The sequence below is a fragment of the Teleopsis dalmanni genome, chromosome X (assembly GCF_002237135.1).
Source record: "Teleopsis dalmanni isolate 2A chromosome X, ASM223713v2, whole genome shotgun sequence".
NCBI classification, from domain to species: domain Eukaryota; kingdom Metazoa; phylum Arthropoda; class Insecta; order Diptera; family Diopsidae; genus Teleopsis; species Teleopsis dalmanni.
Window position 1 is genome coordinate 63988860 of NC_051848.1, and position 24320 is coordinate 64013179.

The window sequence follows — 24320 nt, forward strand, 5'->3', positions numbered from 1 at the left end:
AGTGTTTATTATTAATATGATATAGAATAAAGTATCAATATTATTGCGTTTGAGAGTAATAAGTTTTTAATATATATTTTTTAATTAATAATGGCGTTCTATTAATTTCTCCCATTTACTGATTTGCAGTTATTAGATTCTTTTAAAATTCGATATCGATAAAAATCCAATGTTGGGATTTTGAAAAATATAAAAAACAATACATATTTCTAAGATATTCCGTTGGTATGATAAATATAATAAAAGATAGTAATTACATCCTACATTTTTATTTGTTAGCTTCTGTTTTAAGCACTGAAAAATTTTGTACATGGAGAATGTCTAAAAAATGAATCAAAGCAGTTGATTGAGAACCATATATTTTTGTGCCGACCCTTGAGAATTTTCAATACTCATTTTAATCATACCTGTCATCTATTATAATTTGGTCATCAAAGTTTGATTTTTATGAGTTTGATCATTATTTAATATAATAAAATATATAATAAAAAATAAAAATTGAGATGAATGTTATACTTTTAAATTATTTATTAAAAAGTAATTTGTAAATCATTAATGATATATAAATTTTAATATTGTATTTTGCATTTCTTTATGATTAAAGCACACAAAAGCCAACTACAATTTGTGCGTTCTGTGTTGCATGAACGAAGAATAGCGAAATATTAACATATGTTTTCGTGTGGAAATTGGGCTATCTATCCATTTCAGTGATATGTGCAAATAACGCTTGATGTCGTCGGTAGTTGTCGTTGTTTTGTAGTGGAATAAGGAAGTTTAGTCCGCAGATGAGTGCATTAAAATGGTAAAACACGGGTTACTGTTTCCGAAATCGAACCAATTATAAATAGCGCAACACGGAAATAATGATGAATTAAAGTGCTCGTTATAGAATTGAAATACAAAAAGTGCTTTATATGTAAACCGTAAAAATATTGCATTTTACGTCCCATCATATTTTGCCTCTCTAAGAAAAGTATTTTTAAGAGATGTTACCAACAATAAAATTTGTGTAGTGTTAGAGGAGGGTAAGAAGTCTAAGACTTGGAAGGAGTAAAAAGCATGAGAAACATTGCTCTGTGCTCCACCTATGTAATAATCTGCGGCGGGATTGGGAATTGTTTGTGTGATTGCTTCGCATCTTAAATATGTGTAAGTGCTGAAGAAAAATTTAAAACAATAAAATTGACATAAATTTATAACAATGTATAAAGCTTCATTAATAAAATGATTTATGTGAAGTGTTAATTTTCTTAATATCGTTTTTTTTTTTTGGCTTAAACAAAAACTCTAACAATTGTAAATGAAAAGTTTAGAGGAATTTGATTTATATTATAAGTAAAGGGTTACCAGCTCCATGTAGAAATAAATTACTATAAAAATTTAAAATGCTGACAAAACTACAATTATAATCTATAATGTGCGGAATAATTTAATTTTTAACTTAACAAAATCTATTTGCATTATTAATTATATATAAGTACGAAAATATGATTTGCTAAGTGAAGTGGTTATCACATTTAAGCTGTTTGATTGAAGTAAGCTATGGTTATGTGAGATGCTCTATTAAATACATTAAAATTCACTGCAAAGTTGAAAAAAAGTGTCATTTGCATAAATTATTGAATAAAAAGTTAAATCAGAGAAGTATACAACGTATTCCATATTCTACATGTTTCGTGAAGTGATTCAATAGGTATCTATATATTACTTTTATACATATAATGAAAATTGCGTCAAAGAGAAAAAAATATATGTAAATCATTAAAAACCTTAAATAAAATTTAAATTTAATTATTTTGCTAGCTGATGTAGGTAAATTATGTATCTATATGTGAAGTATTCCTCCATATGTAAACAAATCTAAATCATTTAAATGAGCTTACACTACTATAAATTTAACAGTAGTTGGCAATCTGTTTACTCTTCTCCCAAAGCAGCTGGCAAAAATATCTGTAATAACTCGCTCTCATTCACTATTTTTCGCCGCATTTTCTTTTTTTCTTTTCGACATCGCATGTTGTTAGAGACAAAACAAAGAAACGAAAAAGTGTTGGACGGTTGCATTCAGACTAATAACTTGCTTGAAAATGTATGAGTTTCATAACATTTGAAAAAATTAAAAGATATAATATTAAAGTGTTAATTGTCGCTTTAATTTAAATTATATTAAATTTTTAATTAGATTCTAATAATGCATATTAACCTCTTATATGAATATAGACTGCTTTGTTATATAATCCTGTAATCCTAGCATTCTAAAAAATTTACGCTATTTTAAATATATTTTATATGGTGTTAAGCAATTGCTATTATAGATTAACTGATAATGTCGTTTAATTGTTACTTTCTTATTGGTAATCATATATAATGTGCGCCTATAAAGAAATGCTTTCATAAAATTTTCAGAAAATTAATTGTTATTTGATTTATATAAAGTATTTATTTATATATGTATTTTTTTTATTTACATATATGTATCTAAATTCTTTATTTATATATTTATATATTTATTTATTTTTATTGATAAATGTATTTTATTAATAAAAATATATAACTTACTTGTGAAGATATCACCTTTTAAAGTTGCAAATTTTTACATAAATAACAGGAATAGCAAGTAACGGGTCCTGAAACGACTGGGTACATATCCTGAAAGTATATATCCCACTTTGTTTAATCGATGTAAAATATGATGTACTAGTTAATACTATATCTATTTTTGTTTGTTTGATCAATGTGTACAGCTGTAGTGATGTATGGTATATTAGAAAAAGCTGCAGAATAATAAAATTCAACAAAAAACATGTTTTTAAGTCTTTCACTTTATTGTAATTTATTTTAAAGTTACAGTTAAAGTTAATTTAAGTTAAAGTTACATATCAATCTAATATGGTTTTAAAGTAATGCTCATGTGTATAGATGCAACTTGACACATCATAATATTCCATTTAAGAAGACTTTCAATATGTTGCAATACATTTTCATTATCGGATTTAACAATTTTGTGACTTTCGATAATCAATAATAATAATTTTATTATACCAGATAATAACAGATGAATATACCAATTGTATTTTAATTGCCTTCAATTGGGTAATTATTAATTGTTTTCCAATAGGGCAATTTTGCATCCAAGTTTTGCAAGAACTAACAGAAAACACGGCGAGGAATGATCATGAAAAGTGATTTTCAAACCAAAAACACAAATTTTTAAGATAATAGAAATAAAAATATAATATATAATAATATATATATATATATCATAATACGTATATATACATATATATAATATAAAAATGCAACACATCTTTCTTTAATTTTTGAATAAATTTCATATATATAATATATATCATTAATAATTTGATAATTAGTTTCATAATTTAATTGAATTAAAATTATTTGATATTAAATCGGTCTTTTATTTTTAATTGGTTTTTATTTTCTATTTATTATTCTATTTTTTATAATATTTTTTGTTTTGTGTATTTTATATTATGTTTTTTTTATTATTTTATGTGTTTTTATTATTTTGTTTTTTTTTTTATAGTTTTTGCATACATTTATGTATATTTTATATCTATAATTATTTAATGTAATAATTTGTTAATAATATATATATATATAACTTATAACTGATATTGATTTTCTTTTATTTTTTTAATTTTTTCTCATTTTCATTGTAAACTTTTATTTTTTATTGAAACATTTGTTTGTTTTTGTTTTCTATTAGTTTTTTATACGTATTTTATATTTTTTATATATTTTTTACATATTTTTTATATATTTTTTATATATTTTTTATATATTTTTTATATATTTTTTGTTGCTATATATTACAGATTTTGTATTCTTTATTGGCTTTGTTTATATTTTATATGAAATAATATTTGTATGTTCTTTATTTATCGTTTATTTTTATATTTATATCATTGCTTTTTTGTGTCTGATTTTTTTGTTTTTGTTTTGTTTTATTTTTTTTTTTATTTTTGGTTTTTCTGTTATTTTTGATTTTTTTTATTGATTTTATTTTATTTTTTATTTATTTATAAATTTTTTTTTTTGATTTTTTGTTTTAGCTTTTATTTTTGATAGTTTTTATTTTGATTTTGTTTTGTTTATGGTTTTTTTTATTTTTGATTTTTTGTTTCAGTTGTTATTTTTTATTTTATTTTTAATTTTTTTATTTTAGATTGTTTTTATTTTACTTATTGTTTTATTTTTTGTTTTTCTATATCTTATTATTTTTATAATACTTTGTTGGTTGTTTTTCTATTCTTTAATCTTTTCTATTATTGATTTTATATTTTGTTGTTTTTGTAGTTTGTTTATTGTTTTTATTGTGTTCATATTTTTTTTATCGTTTTTATATTTTCTTTATCATTTTTACATTTTTTTTATTATTTTTATATTTTTTTTATTGTTTTTATTTCTTTGTATATTTTTCATTTTTTTATATTTGTTTTATTGTTTTTATATATTTTTTTATCGTTTATATATTTTTTTTATTCTTTTTATATATATTTATTGTTTTTGTATTTCTTTGTTGTTTTTATATTTTTTTTATTTTTTTTTAATATTTTTTATTATTTTTATATTTGTTTTATTGTTTTTATATATTTTTTTATTCTTTTTATATATTTTTATTGTTCTTTTATTTCGTCGTTGTTTTTATATTTTTTTATCGTTTTTAATTTTTTTATTGTTTTTTATTTAATTGTTTTATAACTGTATTATAATTGCACAAGAGAGGTACAATAATTATAAGGCATAAACGTTGAATTTAGTTGATGCATACAAAATGTATCTTTGGTATACTTTTGTATTTTATAAAACTAGAAATGCAACTCTGTTGATGAATATTAAGAATAAAAGATATAACATGAAAGAAGAATGAAGCGAATATGAAAATAAAAGTAAAAAATAAAGAAACGTGCAAAACGAGTGAGAAAAATCGACGAGTAACTTTCGTAAATTTATTTCATTTCATCTACCCCAGTACCATAGCTGTATAGTGTGTAAATTTCGTAGTGTTCGGGAATTATTTTGCAGGAAACATTCATGCTTTTAATTACATTAAATTTTTCGCTATCCTCCAGTTACAATATATATCAATGAATTTTTGCACCAACACCAACAGTAGTAGCAGCAGCTAATGCTAAGAATTTACATTTTGTTGGTGAACTTCTCTGCTGTGGAACGTACGATAAATTTGCTTTGGCGAACGCGAATGCAAACGCACACACAAATTGATCAGCATCAGAAAAAATGTGTTAATTTTCGTCACGAACAATTTGATGTTAATAGAAATAAAGAGAATATGGAGGGAGGGTATGTAATACGCAGCCACTCTGGGATGCAAAAACAATTTTATAAAAATTTTATAAAATGTGAATAAATGAACATTGAAGTTATAGCTATCTATCTGGTATCTGTGGTATCTGTTATACATATATCTCCATTGCTAGTGGAGTAATCAAACATTCAAGTGAAATTTGCTAAAGTGACTCTAAAAAAAGCTGACCACTGAACAACTTATTTGTGTGTACACACATGGTACTCGGTATTGGTTGATTATTTGTAGGAGTTGTGGGTAATGTGGATAAAAGAAGGTGGATGAACAGTGGGGGTGTGTTGAATATGAACAATTTATAAGCACGAGCAACCGTGCCGACACCTTGATGTTTTTAGTGTTTAGTGTTTAGTGAGAAAGATAAATTAAAAATCACTTGTTTTAATATAATGAAGTATCTGTAAATTCAAACCCCTTTACATCGATTCAATGAAATGTGTACTTTTAACTATATATGAAGTGGTTTAGTGTTATTAACAAAAAAAAAAGTGTTAAAAGAGTTACTCTACTCGGACGTACATATCTATTCCAATAAATACAAATAAGTGTTGTATAAACATACACATATATATATATATATATATATATATGCCTTAATGCATATGTACGTATTTATATTTATAAATATATATATTCATTTTTATATGTATATATATGTATATATATATATATATTAATTTTTGCATTTTTCTGCTTTGTCAACGTTTCAAATTGCCATCCGAATTAAATCGATTTCTTGTATTCGAGCTTCATGGTAAAAAAATATTTCAAAAAAATCACAAGGAAGACCCATATATTATATTTTTACTACAACACTTATTATGTATGAAATAAAATACATGCATACATTTAACGAAAATCCTGAAATCCAAATTGGCGTATATCAAAATTTGCCACTAAATTGCTAAATATCATACTAAATTGTTCCTAAAGTTAATCAATTCATGTGCTCATAAATTATCAATAACGCCGATTAAGTTTGTTTACACCTATAAAGTGTCGTCATTTTACTTTACATTTAATTAGTTTCTGCTAAACCAAATTTTATTTTTATATTCGAAATATTTAAAAGAAAAAATTACTTGCTTCAATCCCAAATGAATTTTCAATCAAAACTTTTTTAAAAACTTTATGAAATGCTACCTCCAATAGCTCATCCCAATGCTGTTGTATGGTTCCGGTATGTCTGCAAATGAAATTTCATTACTTCACGTCACCAACGATTCCACCAACGCAGCCAACCACCCTGTTTGCACAACAAATTGGCTTTCTGGAGATTTAAGCACAGGTGGTAGATATGTAAAACCAAAGTTGGTTAAACTATGTAAGGAAATAAAAGAAAAAATAGTGCCTTGCATTCCACTGAAACGGACTTAAAAGTGTTTTAAATACTTTTCAATTACGCTGAAATTGTTTACATGTAGTTCAATTTAAAATTTTTCAATTCTTTCACATTTTTACATTGTAAATTCCTCGTAATGTTTCAATTATTCTTTAATCAATATGATATATCTTTAAAATAATTCTGTAATATACATACTAGGTGCGTTCCAAAGTAAACATGACTTGTTTTTATAACTAAGAACAACAGTTTTTTATTCGATAGTTTTGTTTTCGCGAAATTCGATTTTTTATTCAAAAAATTCTCCCCCTTTCCCTTTTGACTAAATACAGTGATTTGAACGGCTTTAAGGAATGTCGTTTAGGTATTTTAGATCTATGTCCGAGATGTAGAGAATGTCTGTACAAGTGTTTTGAATGACTTTTACGTCCACAAACGTTTTCTTTCATTTAGTCGGCAATGCATTTTTCCAGATTTTTTTTCTATCAAAATTGTCCTCTTCTGACTTCATGCCGACATTTGAATAGTCGTGGAATAGCATGTGGAAATAGATTTTTGACCGACCGAAATGTATAAAATGTCTGTTCGAATGTTTTGGATGATTTTAATCTCTATAAACGTTTTCTTTTTATTAAAAAATATGTGTGTGCATTTTTTCCGAAAAGCTATGACTCGCACAGAATTAAATTAGATAAATACGGGAAGTTGTTGACCTTAAAAAGTTCTGTGTACTTTAAAACGCAGCTTGTATATTGGCCATTATAAAGTTAGAAATGATTTAAAAGGTCCTATTTGTTATCCGAACAGGATTATATATGTATAACATTTTTTATTTTAAAGTTTAAGAATAAATTATACTCTCTTCAACTTCGAATTCGACAAACGGTGCTTCGTAGCGCTGTATTTGTTGTAGCCTACGTTATAATCTACTTAACTAAACTACGTGCTATTTGACACACCATTGGAAGTTGTGGTTCTTGTAGCTCGCAGGTAATTGCTTGTGTTGTTCCTTTTGGGAGTGTTGAACGACACTTAGTTATCGATCTTGACGATTGGCTCCGAGTGTAGATCTGACCGTTATTGGAATCAATCGGTGGTAGTGGTGAGTTTCACTTGATCATTTGGAAAGACAATTACCACTGGTGTGTAGACTCGTTAACTCTTAAAATAAAGAAATTATCTTGATAATTGCTTTAAATATATGTATGTGTATTTATCTTCATTATGTATTAACTATTTACAAGTTTGATTGTGTTATTTTGTTGATTTATTTAAAACTTTATTTAATATAACGACTTTACCCAATTCTAAAGAAATCAGCAGAATATTTGTTCGTTTAAGTCGAAATATTCACCACCTTAATTAATTAGTTAAAGTAACTTCATTTAATAACTTTTTCTTATAGTAAATTTTAACTTTACAGTTAATTTTTCTTACTTTATAATAATCTTAAATTATCTATGTTATACATATTACGCATATAGCAGTGTCATAGCAAGAAGTGAAGAAAAGTTGAAAATCGTGCCTCGGTCGCGAGTCAATACTTTAGAACAGGACAGTCCAGACCAGATGCGATCGAGGGCCAATACCAATCACTGTGCAGATGGAAGGGCCGCTGAAACAAAATTAAACGTTTATATTTGTTTTCGACAAAAATAAAAATACGGTTGTAATTTTAAATTTTGTTTAAATTTAATTAGAAAAAATTTTAATTCATATATTTGATATACTATAAAAATAAAATAATGTAGTTTTACCAGCACACCAAAAGAAAATTTGCATAATTGTAGTAGATTAAAAACATGTCGCGGGCCGCACAGACATTAGCCGCGGGATGCACTTTGGACAGCCCTGGTCTAGAAGACCTCAAAATGGTCGCTAAGATGAGTTAATTCTATATTATCATCATCTTTGGCGCGACAGTTCATTTGAGACGTAGGCCTGTCTTAGAACAAACTTCTATTCTGCTCTGTTCTTTGCCTTTTCTTTCCAGTTCCTTATATTTATCTCCTCTAGATCATTCTGAATACTGCCTTTCCATCGTTTTTTTGGCCTTCCTATTCTTCTGTTGCTTTTGATATCTTTCTCGAACATCTTGTGTTGTTCTCTTGTTTCTGGCATTCTTATAACATGGCCAAGCAATCTTAAACGCTGTTTTTTACTGCGTTTTCTATTTTATTCGCTTCAGCTTCAGTTAACATCCATGTCTCCCATACGTTATCACCAACTGGATTAATGTTTTTTACATTTTAGTTTTTTTATGTTTTGTTTTTTGTGATATATTTTTGCTTGTCATGTATTATATATTATGTTTATATATTATGTTATTATATATGTTGCTCTGGAAACTTTAAAAAATATGGTACCTCGGGTTAAATTTATGCTTGCAACGCTTCAGTCGTATAGTTCTAATATTTATTTTTAAATGATGTATTCTCTATCGTATGTCAATAACTACGATATATTTTTAAATTCGGTTAATGAGAAAGAAATCTCAATCTCAATAAGATTTTATTTATCTAAATTAATTAGAGAAATTCGCTATGTATAGACAAACACATATAGACAAGATAAAGACAATATATCTGAAAAAATGTTGGCCATTCTAAGAATATTATATAATTTAATCGGAATTATTACACAGCACGTAAGGGAGTCCCAAAGTCACTTAAGTGGATTCAGTGTTGATGACCATCGGTGGTGTTCTACCAAGGAAAGAACCATATGGTTTATGATTGATGTTTGCTGTAGATAAGTGAAATTAATTTTTTTAAGCATTAGTTTGTGGTCATGATGTGACTGTGAAATTGCTATTTCCGTGTTAAATTTTTTTAATATTATTTCCATTTACTCTCTACTCTACTTTTTCTTTTAATTTGTTCTCAATTGTTCACATAAATTTTTAACTGCTGTGCTAATTTTTATGCATCCTCAATTTGTTGTTATATACAATATAAACAAAATATTTTGAATTGCAGAATATGAATAAATAAATTTGTTCAATATATTGGCTAATAAAAAATTAAAATTAAAACTGTGCATAAATAACATAAATTATTTATAGCCTCTACAGCTGTTATTTTGAATATCCTTACATTAGTATCATTTGCAAATTTAAATACAAAATGGGATCTTATAAATATCGATAGGAGAATTAATGTATTTATATTAAGATGCAATAAACTTCTAAAGTGAGCAAAAAAATACAGTATAAATATACAGTATGGCTCAATTGACTGATTGTCAAAATGATGGTTCAGCATATTCTTCCACATTTAGTGAAGATAATTGGCAGCTTCTTACAAAAACAAAAAATTTCGTATTGGAATCAAAAATCATCTATAAACAATCAGAAACATATGAGTAAACGCTTTCCAAGGCTCAAAAAGACCAAAAATAGATCGGAAAACATTTTTGTTGTAAGTAGATGTCATCTATATTTAGGCAGAACACCAATAACATTCTTAATATTTTTTAGGAATATATAGATTAGATAACAAAATGGTTTCGAAAATGGAAAATAGAACCTAATCGAGACAAACCAAACTTTTAACATATGAAAAAGCCGCCAAAATTTTATACCCACATCAACAACAGGGGCGATAATTAAAAATAACTGGCGTAATACTAGGCGAACATTTGACGTAAAAGCCACATACTAAAATTAGGACAGCTTTTTGCGGAATGAGACTTAGCGTTCTTTACACTTTTTTATTGTGTTGGTCGGAAACAAAGGACTTAAATACACATTTTCGTATCCAATATTCACAATTTCACTACACATTTTGTTTATATATCTTGACAGGTGATATAACAAAGTTTGTTATTGCAAAGGTTTTTTGATTTTGATCCACACTATCGATTTAAACCAAATCATTACATCACTGACATGTGAAATTTACCAAATTTGACCGTTTCTGACTATATGAAACGGTTTGCTATAATTTCAAAACTCGCTATATGGCTTTGATATGTTATAAAAAATGTTACATAAAAATTTTGATAATGTCATGAAAATAATAAATATTTAAGAACAATCATCAGTGTGGACGACTGATGACAATTCGGTTATCTAGAACAATATTCAACACAAGGGATCATGGAACAAAAAATATAAACCTATATATATAATCATATGATATATAATCAATTCTAAAGTGTACTTAAACATTTACTTAAACATGATAAACTAAAATTGGTCAATAAAGGCATAATGTTCTACCGAGATAATATCTCGGCGGGTTACAGCAACAAAAACCAAGATAATGTCAAACTGCATACACGTGTGGTCACTCGCCAAAAGCTTTTAGAATTTGAATAGGATTTATTAATATATATAAACACACACATATCTAGCATTTTCGGATTATCACTTATGCGAGTATTTATAAAACTTTTATCTCAATTGAAGACGTCAAATATGACTCGGATAATTTTTTTTGTCACCAAATATCAGAAATTGTTAAGTGTAAATTATTCTACTGCCAGGAATAACGAAAAACCATCTCTGATGTTCACCAAAAAAAGTACTTTTCGAAAACTATTTTTTGTATGAGTACTGGACTTATGCCAAATCTACTTTCAATGAAATTTAAAGAATACAAAATTAACAGTTAAACAGATTAGGTAAAGGCCAAAAATGAAGATATGTATGGATCCCTACAAATTGACTTGTCAAAGATAAAGATATGAAATTTTTTGATAAGATAGATCAACTCGAAACACTATGCTTTTTATATTAATAAATCAAAGAAATCCTGTCAATGGAAGGAGATGTACCGATATTCGTACATTTATAAATGAAACGTCTCTGTATAAGATCGCTTAAAGTAAAGTAAGGATTGTAAGAGATCAACATAAATACCTGGTTTGTTTTCCAGGTTTAAAAATGAATTTTTGTTGTGGACGTATTTGGTTCTCTTTTATTTTTTATTGATTTTTCTACTCTGGCATCGATTTTTATGTTTAAAAATTTGTTTTGTTTTATTAAACTTATTGATATATTTTAGTTGAAATTTTCTTGTAATTTATTAGCCCCAAATTTAAAGATGCTGTGATATGCCGAATCGAGTTCTTTTCCAATTTTTATTTAGATTTAAATAAAATGCTTGTTAATAACTATTGATCGAAAACATTGACCATATTTTTCCCAAAATGAATTCTAAAACTAACAGTAATACCTTATTAATTTTAGATTTATATAAATTAGAAATAAAATTATATTATGCAATTAAAAATTTATTTATTTATCTTTTGATCTCACAGTAAATTAATTTTAATAATTTTTTTTCCTTACAGAGGCTCTATGAAGCATTGAGATTTACAAGGTTTTGAAATGGCAAATACTCTTTCCGTGATGAACTTTGTAAGAAATGTTGTCAGCAAGAAGCGTAGACGCTTTACTAAAGGAGGATACAATTTAGATTTGGCTTGTAAGTAATTTATACATACAACGTATTTATTTTCAATGGAGATAAAGTTTCTTTAATTTATAAAAAACATATTTGCCCTTGTAATCCCTACGAGTCTAAATCTTTTTTATCTTATCAATTTATATTGTAACTTAATCGAGAAATCAGTGTCCAAATATACTTCGCCCCAATAATAAATGAAAAGTAATATATGTTGGCATAATTTATTTATTAATACAACAAATAAAATGTATTTTATTTATAGGTAGTAGAAATAAAACTAATTTTGTAAATTTTTTTTTTGTTTTCATAACGTACAATGTCCTTTACAACTAATTATCACATAGTAAAATTTAATTATCACATGAAAATGTATTATATCTGAAATTTAGAATATGAAATAAAAATTACGAAATGATGGCAATAAGTAGAGTTTCGCACTCTGTCGTTTGTGCCCTTTTTTTAAATAAAACAACTATATATAACAGACGAAATATCAGTGAAATTGAATATCAGAGAGAGGTATCACCATTTCATACTGGTACAATATTTCCTTCAAATGCATTGCTACATTTTGCCTAATAGATTTTTCACTATCATTTCCCTGGAAGTCACTAGCTGTTGATTTAAGTTGTTCCTTTGTGAAAGTCGGCATTAAGAAGAGATTTTCTTTTTTTTTTTATTATGAGTTTACTTTATCGTCAGTTTTAGAAGAAGCAAAAATGATGTTTGAATATCTATTTGATCAAGATCTCGGAAAACATGCTAACTAATTACTTGACACATATTTATCCGTCTATCTCTATTCATCACATTATCTTTTTTCAATTATCGTACGATCATTTTTTCATCGAAGTAGAAACGTTCCTGGATTTTGACTTGGTAAAGAGTCAAACGAGAAAACTATTTTTTGAATAGAAAAGTTCACATAGTGAAAAAGTGTAGCAATATTATTGTATTTGATTAGTTGAGTTTAGCTGTAGAGCCTGTAATTATAGAGCCTGTAATTACTTTACGGACTGCCAGGGCTAGGCACAGAACTTTGAACCTGTTGATATTTTTGACGTGATATGTTAATTTTTTTAGGGTACCAAATAGTGCACATAATACTGTACATACTATATACTCCACGAATACTGCTTCGTTATTCTGAATTTATTTTTTTTTGTTACTTTTCTAAAGATAAAAAAACTACAACGTGTAAAAAACGCGATCGAACTAACGAACTAAATAAATACCATTTTATTACTAATGACTGTTTTAATAGACTGTAGTCTAGGAAAATCAATATCACAGCCTATCAGAGATCAATGACGAAATTGTGACTATAAATTGTGATATTTTTACAATAAAGAGTAATTTCGCAAGATTCAATTTTTTGTTAATCAGATAATGGTATATCTTTAGTAAAATCACATACAACAGAAATCGAGCTTTGTAGCGAAATTAATTAATATTTTCGTATTTTATTAATTAATTTCATTTCAAGATACCTATAATTTAACATTATCAAATGATGACTTAAATCTTACATTACTAACAGTAGGATTATCTCTTCTTTAAGAATAGAATAACTAAGAAAATAGTATCTCTGTGATAAAAGCGAAACATACTCTGGTTATTTAATGTTAATTTTTTTTTGTCGAAAGTGACGCTTCTTATGACGAAAAGAAACTATTTAAAAGTAGAAGGGTTTGAATATAAATCAAAAGACAATAACAAACATTTTAGTTAATTTATTGAAGTTTTGCCCACCATACAATACTGTATCTAGTATTGCTAAGTAGTTATCATCAGTGGTCGTAGGAAATATTCGAATTTTTTAATTAGTTTTTAGTCTGCATGTTCAGATTATATTGACAATTATTTTTTATGTGTCCATGACAGAATGTAACACAAAATAGTGTCCAACCTGAAAACTTTTATATCTACAAAGAGTTGCACTGCAATAAGTTTCACTTTATTACAAAATAATTGATGATACTTCCGTTGGATATATACCAAGTTTCAACGAGATTAGCATCAAACAAAAATATGGACCGTTGTTTCTATATTCTTATTTATTCAAAATGATTATTGCTTTCTTCGCAAGCTTATTTTTAATTCATCTGCCAATAATGGATTAAGTATGTCGGTTAAAGCGACATACTTCTGATTATTCCCCAGACTGAAATGGACGATAAAAAGAAATCGTTTTAATATCATTCCAATCCAATCAGAAGTCGTCCAATTTTAGAGAATTGGAATGATATTAAAACGATTTCTTTTTATCGTCCATTTCAGTCTGGGGAATAATCAGAAGTCGTCCAAAACTAAATCAGGTAAATACGAAGGTGCATTATCGAACTCGTTATGTTAATTCGATATGATGTTCTGCGTTTACCGTCTGATTTTCTGTGAAGAAGTAGTTGCTTTGAATAAAAAAAAGACCGATCCAAATTTTAATTTTATGCTTTTGAAAACATAATATTTTTTATATAGAACTGTAATTGTGGTAGAAGTGTTTGTTTGTGGTTGCAGACAGCAATAAAAAATGCGATCTCTGTCAGGATTAAAACTATTATCCACGTTCTTCCAGGTGCTTACACATTACTTGTCGCATAGGAATAGCGTTTTTTAATATTGTTTTGAAATACTTATATTTGCTTATATTAAACATTTTATTTTTATACATAAAATTGTAGATATAATATTAATTATATAAATAATCAATTTATTTTGGCAGACATTTGTGACAATATCATCGCCATGGGTTATCCAGCCGATAACATCGAGAGCATATACAGAAACCGTTTGGAGGATGTGTATAAATTTTTAGAGGAAAATCATTACGACCATTACAAAATTTATAATCTTTGCCTTGAACGTAGCTACGATATAAATAAGTTTCACAGAGTATGTAGATATGAATTTTAAAAAAATAGTATGAAACATCAAAACCTTAAATTATTTATAGAGAGTTGCAGTTTACCCATTTGAGGACCATAACCCACCATCAATAGAACAAATTCAAAACTTTTGTGATGATGTGGACTCTTGGCTTAAAGCAGATAATCTTAATGTAGCAGCTGTACATTGTAAAGCAGGAAAAGGAAGAACAGGTATACAGATATATTATTAAGAAATTATGTGTAAACTTTAATACTTTCTTTCTTTTGAAGGTACAATGATTTGTTGCTATTTACTATACAGTGGACAAAAATGTTCGGCCGAGGATGCATTGGCGTGTTATGATGAAAAGCGCACAAAAGATGGTAAAGGCGTAACGATTCCTTCTCAGAGGCGATATGTTCAGTATTTTTCGAAGTTGATTCGGTCCGGTTTACCTTATGAGAGGCGAACTCTACAAGTACTTATTTTTATATACAAACAATAAACACTTTCAATAAAAAATTTCGTTGTTTTTAGTTCTGCGAGATTCGATTTACGGAAGCTCATGTTTTGCTAAGCCAAGGTACGGTGAATTGCTCAATTTCAGAACTGCAAGATACGGGAACTGCTGGTAAAGTACAGGTAAAAATTTTATATAAATATGGATTTTCTTTTTGAAAGCGCTAGTGATAATATGTTAAATAAAAAAAGAAAATTAAAATTAAATAATTAATTGTGGAGATATTTTTTTTTTTTTAAAAATTAATTGCTGATTGAAGTAAATTTGAAATTTTTAATTATCAACTTATAGATTCCGGAAAGATTAACCTTTAAACATAAATTGATTTCTACCAAATTTGAAAAAATTATGGTTTAAAAATTTTTTGGTTTTGGGACGTTCATCAGTAGGTGTATTTTAGCATAAATGCTTAATATTATTAAAAAATAAAATTATTTGCTAACAGCTGACAAATAGGCTAGTTGTTTTGTGCGAGATATACAAATTGAGTAACATTAGAATCATATTTTGGTTTGCGTAATACCAGCTTTTTCGAAAAACTTCCCACGACGCTATATGATTTTCTTGCTTAATTTTCGCGACATTTGTCGTCGATGTCAAAATGTCAAAAATTAAACATTTTAAGCATCCATACCGAATTAAGCCAGTGGGATAGGTGTCTAACTGGAATTGCTACAGACTGAAGTCGGTCCTTAATGCCATTTTAGTGTCTGATAGACCTCGAAAACATGAAAACCTGTCAACTTAAAAGTTATGCCTTACACAGATAACAATTACATTCAGCAACTAAATGTAGTTTACGTGCAAGAACCAACAAAAGTTTTTAGGCAACTGCAATAGGTGTGCTGATTGAACTATTGCTGATACTTTTAAGATACTGCTTTTTACAAGTGTGTATAAGTTAACTAAATTAAATGCATCACATAACTATTAATACTGAAAATTGTCGAAAAAACATAAAAATCTAGAAAGTAAGTATATTAAAGGATAATAAAACTTCAAGAAAATAATAAAAATAGGATGGTAAGAAAGTATTAGATAGGATAAAAAATGAGGTGGATGGACGGGAATATTTGGAAAAAAAACTTTGCCATTTCGTGGGGGCAGAGTCATAAACTAATAGGTCCCAACAATAAATCAGTAGATTTGAAGGGGTTAGTATAATTTCATTTTGTTTTTCTAAGATAAAATATTTTGTTTCTGTTAAGTAAAACATTCGTAAAAATAGGTCAAAGCGTCTGTGGTCCAGAATCGTTCGTCTTCTCAGACGATCAGACGTTGCTCTACAACACGGGTTTCAACAATACGGGTACTTTATGCAGTGCTCGTTCTTGGTTTCGGTGGTACAATTATTTTTATCGTCTTCCAAATAATAGAAACATGATGCAAAATCAAAATTAGTTTCCTAAAATCTGTTTCTTCTGAAAGAAAAAAACGACAGTTGTAGAGGAAATGCTTAATTATATTTTTCTATCCTTTATTTTCACAACTTGAATGTTGAAAGGAATATGCAGTTTCTTTGTCTTTGTTCTTATACATTAGTCATCAGAATGTACTTCAATAGGCCTTGTATTATTCAAGAGATCGCTATTAATGAGTTTCCAGGATCTAGTTCTGTTATGCAAATGTCAGGCGGGCTAAGAAGTTGCAAATAACGTAATTTTTACTTATTATTAGTTTGCTGAAGAAAATATGGGTAAGACCTCTTGTAAACCATTTTTAGAGGAACACAGAACAAACCTCTATGAATACATCTAGAGAAGTAGCAATGTAGATCAAGCCGTCTGCTTTAACATTTTGTTCAATATTTCTATATATAAGAACTCAAATAACTGTAATATTAGCAAGACCGTTTAGTCTATCAGTTTCCACTCTGCACTTGCTATCTAGCACTGATTTTATTGTGGTGGATTAAAGAACATTGATTGGTACCTGATTAATTAATATACTGCATTTATCTTTAATATCATGTGGAATTTGTATTATATCTTTTTACACCGACATACCATTTTAATCGAGATACCTTTTAATCACCTGAAACCCGTAGTAGTCTGAGTTAGGTAGCCTTTAGGAGTTAACATATCTGCGAAAGGTTTGAATGCATTCATAGTTTATTTTGAATGCATTCGTAAAAATTTAGATAACATAGTTTGCTAAAAACTTCGTTGCTTTCTATTCGTTTTTTGACGGAAAAACAATTTGAAATTGTGTTTAGCATCTGGCTATGTCCATATATACGTTGAGGAACCTGTAAGTTTCAGTTTAATAGCAGTGTTGTAAGCGATATTTTGTTCTTGTTTGTAATTAGTTTACTATCACTGTAATAATCTGATCGGAATTTAAAGATTTTCGTGGTTATTATTTTTTGTGAATTATTTATGCAATGTAGAAAGAGCAATATTAATATAATATTTAAATAAAACATCTAGTAATATAAAAATATTTTAGATATATTCGACCTTTAAGTGTATTCTTCCTAACTTAATTGGTGATCATTGTTTTTCGTTCAGATAGACGCTATATGCGTTAAAGGTTGTTTTGAATATTTTGTGACCATTATAACGTATGCTGTTAAAATTTTTTTTAATTGTTTGTCTAGAGAGATCACTTAATTTTATTATTTCAAAGTTTTTTTTTATCTTTTCTGCCTAGACCTTAATCTTAACATTATAATATTAACAAAAATAGAAAATATTTTTAAAAAAATGTGGGTTTTCTAAAAGATTAAAGCAAATTATTATAAAAGATTAAATTAATTAATTATATTAATTCCCTCATATTATTCCCTCATTAATACTTGTGTCAAATTTCAGGCATTGCAAAACTTAACAATTGATTTTCGGAAGTCATTTACATTGGACATAAAAAACCCAACATTATGTGTAGCTGGTGATATTAAAGTGGAGTTGACTCAAAAGATTTCAAAAAAGAAAATCTTTCATTTGTGGTTTAACACGTTTTTTGTGTATGATGCAGCGAGTAAGTCTGAACTAATTTTATTTATTTGCTTGTATTTATTATGTATAACAATTCGATATCTTGAAGAAATTGAAGGCGACGGAGATGATGCCAAACTTGTGTACACACTAAACAAGTGTGAAATAGATGATGCACATAAAGATAAAGAACATAAACATTTTTCAGAAGATTTCAAGGTAATTATTAAAAATTGAATCAGAAAAAAATGTATTGACTGCATTATTTTATTTGCAAAATAAAAATCAAAAGCTTGTGTTAGATCCCACAGTGTTATTCTGATTGATGTTTTCAATGGTTTCTATTTATACAAAATAGGTGCAACTTGTATTTTATGCTGACGATTCAACTGCGAGAAATCAGTCAAGTGTGAGTCACAGATTAAATAATCACAGGACGTCACAAAGTGCTGGTCTGCCCCAAAACACATATTCCCTGCCTCAAAATAGCAGTAGCGGCAGCGATCTAAATTATATATGTGATTACAAATCCTCTTCAACAGCATCTGTAAGCAGCTTAATTGGAGGAGCAGGCGCTGAAAGTGGCTCATTTGAAACGTACAACAGATCGCTGCGCAGTTCAGCACCTAATCATGCGATATATGCTTCTGCTTGCAGCAATAATTGTGGAGAGCGTGCCTCTTACTCAGGTATTATAGCACCTCCATTACCACAGTCTTCCCCACCCTCATATGCGCATTTCAATAATATTGGTGTAGATATACAAAAACATCATAACTCAGTTGGAAATAATGTGCCACAACAGCAGCAATCACAAACTGTTTTAAACACTGTGACAGCAACTTCAACACCCAATTCAAAGCATTCAGCATATGCCTTTACAAATAATCAACGTCATCAAAATCAGCATCAGCATCAGCAGCAGTATCAACCGTCCGCGGGCAGAGACACTAATAGCAACAAAAATTTAAATGCCCAAATTATAGGTTCTGAAACGCCGCGTCTAAATCATCAAAGTAGCTGTCATGGAAGTGACAGCAAAAATAACAGTAATAGCAATACCAGCAGCAAAAGTAGCAGCATTAGCAGCCATTCTTCATCTTCTGCCACAGCTGATAATGAGGAGGACTGGGAATCCGGTGAGTCCTCCGTTAAACCAATTGCGCACAATGTATTATTTTTATCTTCACAATTACCTTCCCCCCCTGCTACTCACTTATCTTCTATACCCGCTTCCAATTTACATAAGAGTTGTTTTTCAAATTTTAATAGAAATAGTAGTAGTTATTGTAAAAATAAAATTGGTGGTGATAATGATGTTAATGATGATGATGATGATGATGATAATTATGACAATATAAAAAACAACCTTATTTTAAATTTAAATGGAACAGATGCAGCTTCTTCAGTTGTTCCACAAAGTTCCACAAATACATTTATTGAAAAATGTTACATCGCTAAAATCGAAAATAATGACCTGCCCAAAAGCAATTCAGTTCATACAAGTGATAAGCAGAAACAAGCGCTCGTACTATCCGCTGCTCCGACCAGTAGACATAAATTTATGGACTTATTAATGGCACCTAAAAACACATCAAACACGACACAGCACAAAAAACCGCTCTTTAGGCGAAATTCTAAATCAGCACATTCCAGTGCTGGCAACAAAGGAAGCATATTAGCTTTACAAACAGTAGATGGAGCAAACAATTTTAATTGTACAGGTAGTAGTGGTTTAGGTACGACTTCGAGGCAAAAACTTAAAATCAAGCTGAAAAACAATAAGCAGAAACTTTCTCAAAAATTTCAATGGTTTCAAAGTTATTTTCGTAGCGATCCCACTGATTTTTGTGAAAATTTTGTACAACAAACAACAGCGATGCGACGAAATAGTACATGCAGTGTTAATAGTCGTTCACATAAAACGTCAGTAACTACTCCACCTAGTTCTTTTTCTGTGAAACTGTGTTATCCATCTACTACCTGTTCGTTAGAAACGGTGGAAACAGTTGACACCAATGATGCCAAGGATGCTACACTTAATTCCAATATAAAATTATCTTCACCGTCAACTTCAGTAACAGCTTCGAATGCTAGTTTGTCAATAGGTGGTGATATTTGTGACGATTATTATTCTTCGATATGTGATAATCAATTGAGCTCTAATAACTCGCCATGTAAAAGTCCACGATCTTTGGTGGACATAGTTATGGCTGGTGGTAGTTATAGCAGTAGTTGTGCACGCAGTGCTTCTTTAAGTAATACTCCAGCTATAAGACAACATATGCAAAATGAATTGCTTGGTGATAAAATGGCACTACAATCAATGAACGGTTATAGTGGCAGTGCTAGTCGTCGTAAAGTAGTTGTTGTAGCCAGACCAGCAGAGACTCATGCAATTGGCTTTAAAGTGGCAGAAACAAAAACAGAACTTCAAAATATATCTAATATTGTATTAGAAGATGATAAAGAACAACGCCAAAATCCACAAAATCAGAACATTTTAAAATCTAATATGACACATACGACAAATACATCCGTAGTATCAGACACTCTCAGCACACTCAATATACCCCATGTACCTAATGTACATAGTGTACGTAATGTACTTGATACATCTGACACAAACCACGTGTCCAATATAATCGACACATCCGACACAAACCACGTGTCTAATATAATCGATACATCCGAAACAAACCATGTGTCCAATATATTTGATACATTCGACACAAACCACGTGTCCAATATATTCGAAACATCGGCCAACACTTCCAACACCCTCGACACACCTAACACATCCAACAAACCTAATACATTGTACACACCGGGTACTATCGAGGCAACAGAAAATGGTTATAATAGTGCAGCTACAACCGCTTCAAGTATTTTTTGTACATCCCCAAAAACATTTAGTAAAGAGGAACCATATGAAACACATAACATACACTTTGTTTATTCTAAAATCTGCAATGATATTGAAAAACTTTCCATTAATCATACTACAAATCCTGTCCATTCACTAAAATCTGACAATTTAAGTAATAATCATATTGTCGGTGGTACTGTGCTTAATTTATTGATACTCAAAAAAAACAACGAACATCTTGAAGATGCAGAGAATACACTGCATGTTGAGAAAATCGAAACTCATCCAGAGGATACTATAAAAAATGTTAAGAAACAAGATAGTCGTTCTAGATTAGATGGTGACTTTTTTGAAAATGATCACGAAACTGTATGTAGTAGTGATGTTAGTTCTGTTTTACAAAACTGCAATTTCACATGTGCCTTGGCATGTAACAATAGTAGCGGCAGTAGCTTTTGCACTAGTGAGTGCTGTACAAATAGTAGCAGTAGCACTTGCAGTTGTAATCCGTTTGCAATTGATTTAGAACGGTATGCAGCATCCCGCAGTGCAGAGAAAATACAAGAAAAAACAGAAGCTCCAATAAACTTTCCAATAAGCTGCGTTGATAATAGCAGCGATAATAGAAATATATGTGCTAATGATGTTGATGATAATGTTGATGTTAAAGATTGCACTTGCAACGTGCAGACCGCAGGGTCCCTGAAGTTGGAGATGGAGGACAGTACGAGTGTAAATTTCTTACCGGCATCGACATCGACATCGCAAGCAGTATCCAGTAAATCTGCGCAAAATAGTTTAAATACGAATAAAAAATTTGACAACGTGTGAACGCTTTGAAAAGTAACGTTAATCTTTAATTCCGAAACGCACTCTAATTACAAAATCTTTTTTTTAACGAATATGAGCGTTTATATAGATAAGTGTCAGTGAATTGCTATTGGGCAGCAGTCAAGAGCGAATGACTTACTACTGTAACGATACATTTATTGGTAATTTTTGTTATAATTTTATGTTTCAATCATTTGAAGGATTTCTATTTTTAGTTTTTTTTTTTTATTATTTTTTTCATTAGTGAAAGGTTAACGAATTTAATATTTAAATTAATTTGAATACATACATATAACGAAAAACTACTCAATTTAAACAATACGTGTAGGTAGTCAGCTACTTGAGCCATGCATATAGATGCAGGTCAGATATTTGTGGAAGGACAATTAGAGAAAAGGTTACACTCATATTTATCCTATTGTTGTTGAATGATTACATGTTTATAGATTTTAAACAACGAACTTTATGTTTTGAATAATTATTTTTTTTACATGTGCTTATATGCATAAACTCTTAATGGAAAGTTAACTTAAAATTATGTGAAGGCTACTTTATTTTATTTTAATATACATAAATATATTCCGAAATTTGGTATTTTTGAAAATGAAAATTTTGTCTGTCCGTCCGTGATATATCATTCAAATTTGCAGCTATAGTACAATAAAGTAGCAAGTTTTAAGTTCATATTATATTAAAACATACATTTTTTTATACATATTGAAATTTTGATTTATATGTTGATTTTATGATATATGAAATATCCATTATATTGAAATGTTTTAATTAAATATATATTTAATTATAACAAGCAAACCATTATTGATGTGTCGTGCACTAAAATGTGTAACACCGATAAGAAATTTCAAAATTTAGCTTAATTATTGTGATAAATTGGTATCTATTAAATGTGATATCTTTATAAAACTATATGGGGTATTCATGTATGAGACAATCATATAAAGTAAGTGATTTTTTTCTTTTTTTTTTTGATGAAAGATCATGAGTTTGGCTCAGATGAAAGATATATGTGTAAAACCCATTCAATATAAAACATTAGCTACTGTCAATATATGTAAAAGCGTAAATGTCACTTTTCGGATATGAAAACTAAAAATAATGTTCATTGCCATTACTTCAAAGTTGTTCACTGCCTTAAATTCGATCAAATTAAGCTAAAATATAAGTCAATAATGTTATTTCTTAATACTTCGACATTACTTTAGGTTATGAGCAAAAAAACATTCGTATGAAAATGGATGTTAAATAATTTTACTAAAAGTACCGTTTTTATTTTTTTTTATTAACAAAGTATATTATTTTAATAATTTACAACATTTTATATACCGACATTCTATTTATATATGTTATATAAAATATTTTGCACTCGTTCTTGTTCTATACAATCCAGTTATTCATACGCAAAACGTACAACCGAGTTATTATGATATTAAATATATATATATTTATAGTTTATAATTTTTTTTTTAACACCAATGAAATTACATTTTGATAATCCCTGAAATTCTCAAATGAATTAAAACTTGATTAATTATTACTAAACTTTTTTATTTTCATTAATTTCAAATATAAATATTATTTCAAGTTGTAAAAATGTTTATTTTTGACTTGGACACTATTAATCTGTCATATATATAAGTAATAAGTAAGAAAATCTTTAGAATGATGTGTAAGCGAATGCGAAAAAATTTAATAATACTAGTTATGTATATATATATATATATATATAAATATGTGTATATATATATATATTATATTTTCAATATACTGCCTAGGCTAACTCTTTAATAAATCGACTCACGACACGAAAATTATTATTATATAAGTTGTATATATGTAAACATAAATTAATATTATATATCACAGAAGGCAGTTTGCGATAAGTGATTTAGATGTCTTTAGGAAATAAATAGAGCAGAAACACTAAAACATTTTTTTTGTTTTACTATCTACTATCTAAATTTTTTTATTTGCAATTTTCGCTATTTCTTTATACATAAAAAAATCTTAAATACATATGTTATTCACAGACATACGTACCCGAATCTTAATATCATTATAAAATCTATTAAAATTTTTCACTTTTATTCCGAACAGAAATTTTATACTCAAATGAAAATTTTAATACTTTATGTTAATAATTTTAAAATTATTTTCCTTATACAGCAA

General features: G+C 28.2%; 1 protein-coding gene across 5 annotated transcripts; it reads left to right on the top strand.

Moving 5' to 3' along the window:
- The first annotated feature begins 596 nt into the window (after positions 1 to 596).
- On the top strand, positions 597 to 22359 carry LOC119689690 (dentin sialophosphoprotein). Of its 5 annotated transcripts, XM_038104576.1 has the most exons (10): positions 597 to 1152; positions 11994 to 12127; positions 14832 to 15001; positions 15063 to 15207; positions 15268 to 15455; positions 15515 to 15619; positions 18311 to 18476; positions 18543 to 18652; positions 18792 to 19122; positions 19192 to 22359. In XM_038104576.1, the coding sequence occupies exons 2-10, from the start codon at positions 12031 to 12033 to the stop codon at positions 22131 to 22133; spliced, it is 4254 nt and encodes a 1417-aa protein (XP_037960504.1). In that variant the 5' UTR covers positions 597 to 1152; positions 11994 to 12030; the 3' UTR covers positions 22134 to 22359. The 5 variants fall into 5 exon arrangements, with proteins under 5 accessions (XP_037960504.1, XP_037960499.1, XP_037960502.1 ...); XM_038104571.1 differs by having other exon boundaries at positions 18792 to 22359; XM_038104574.1 differs by lacking the exon at positions 597 to 1152 and adding an exon at positions 1489 to 1696 and having other exon boundaries at positions 18792 to 22359.
- Positions 22360 to 24320: the final 1961 nt, after the last annotated feature.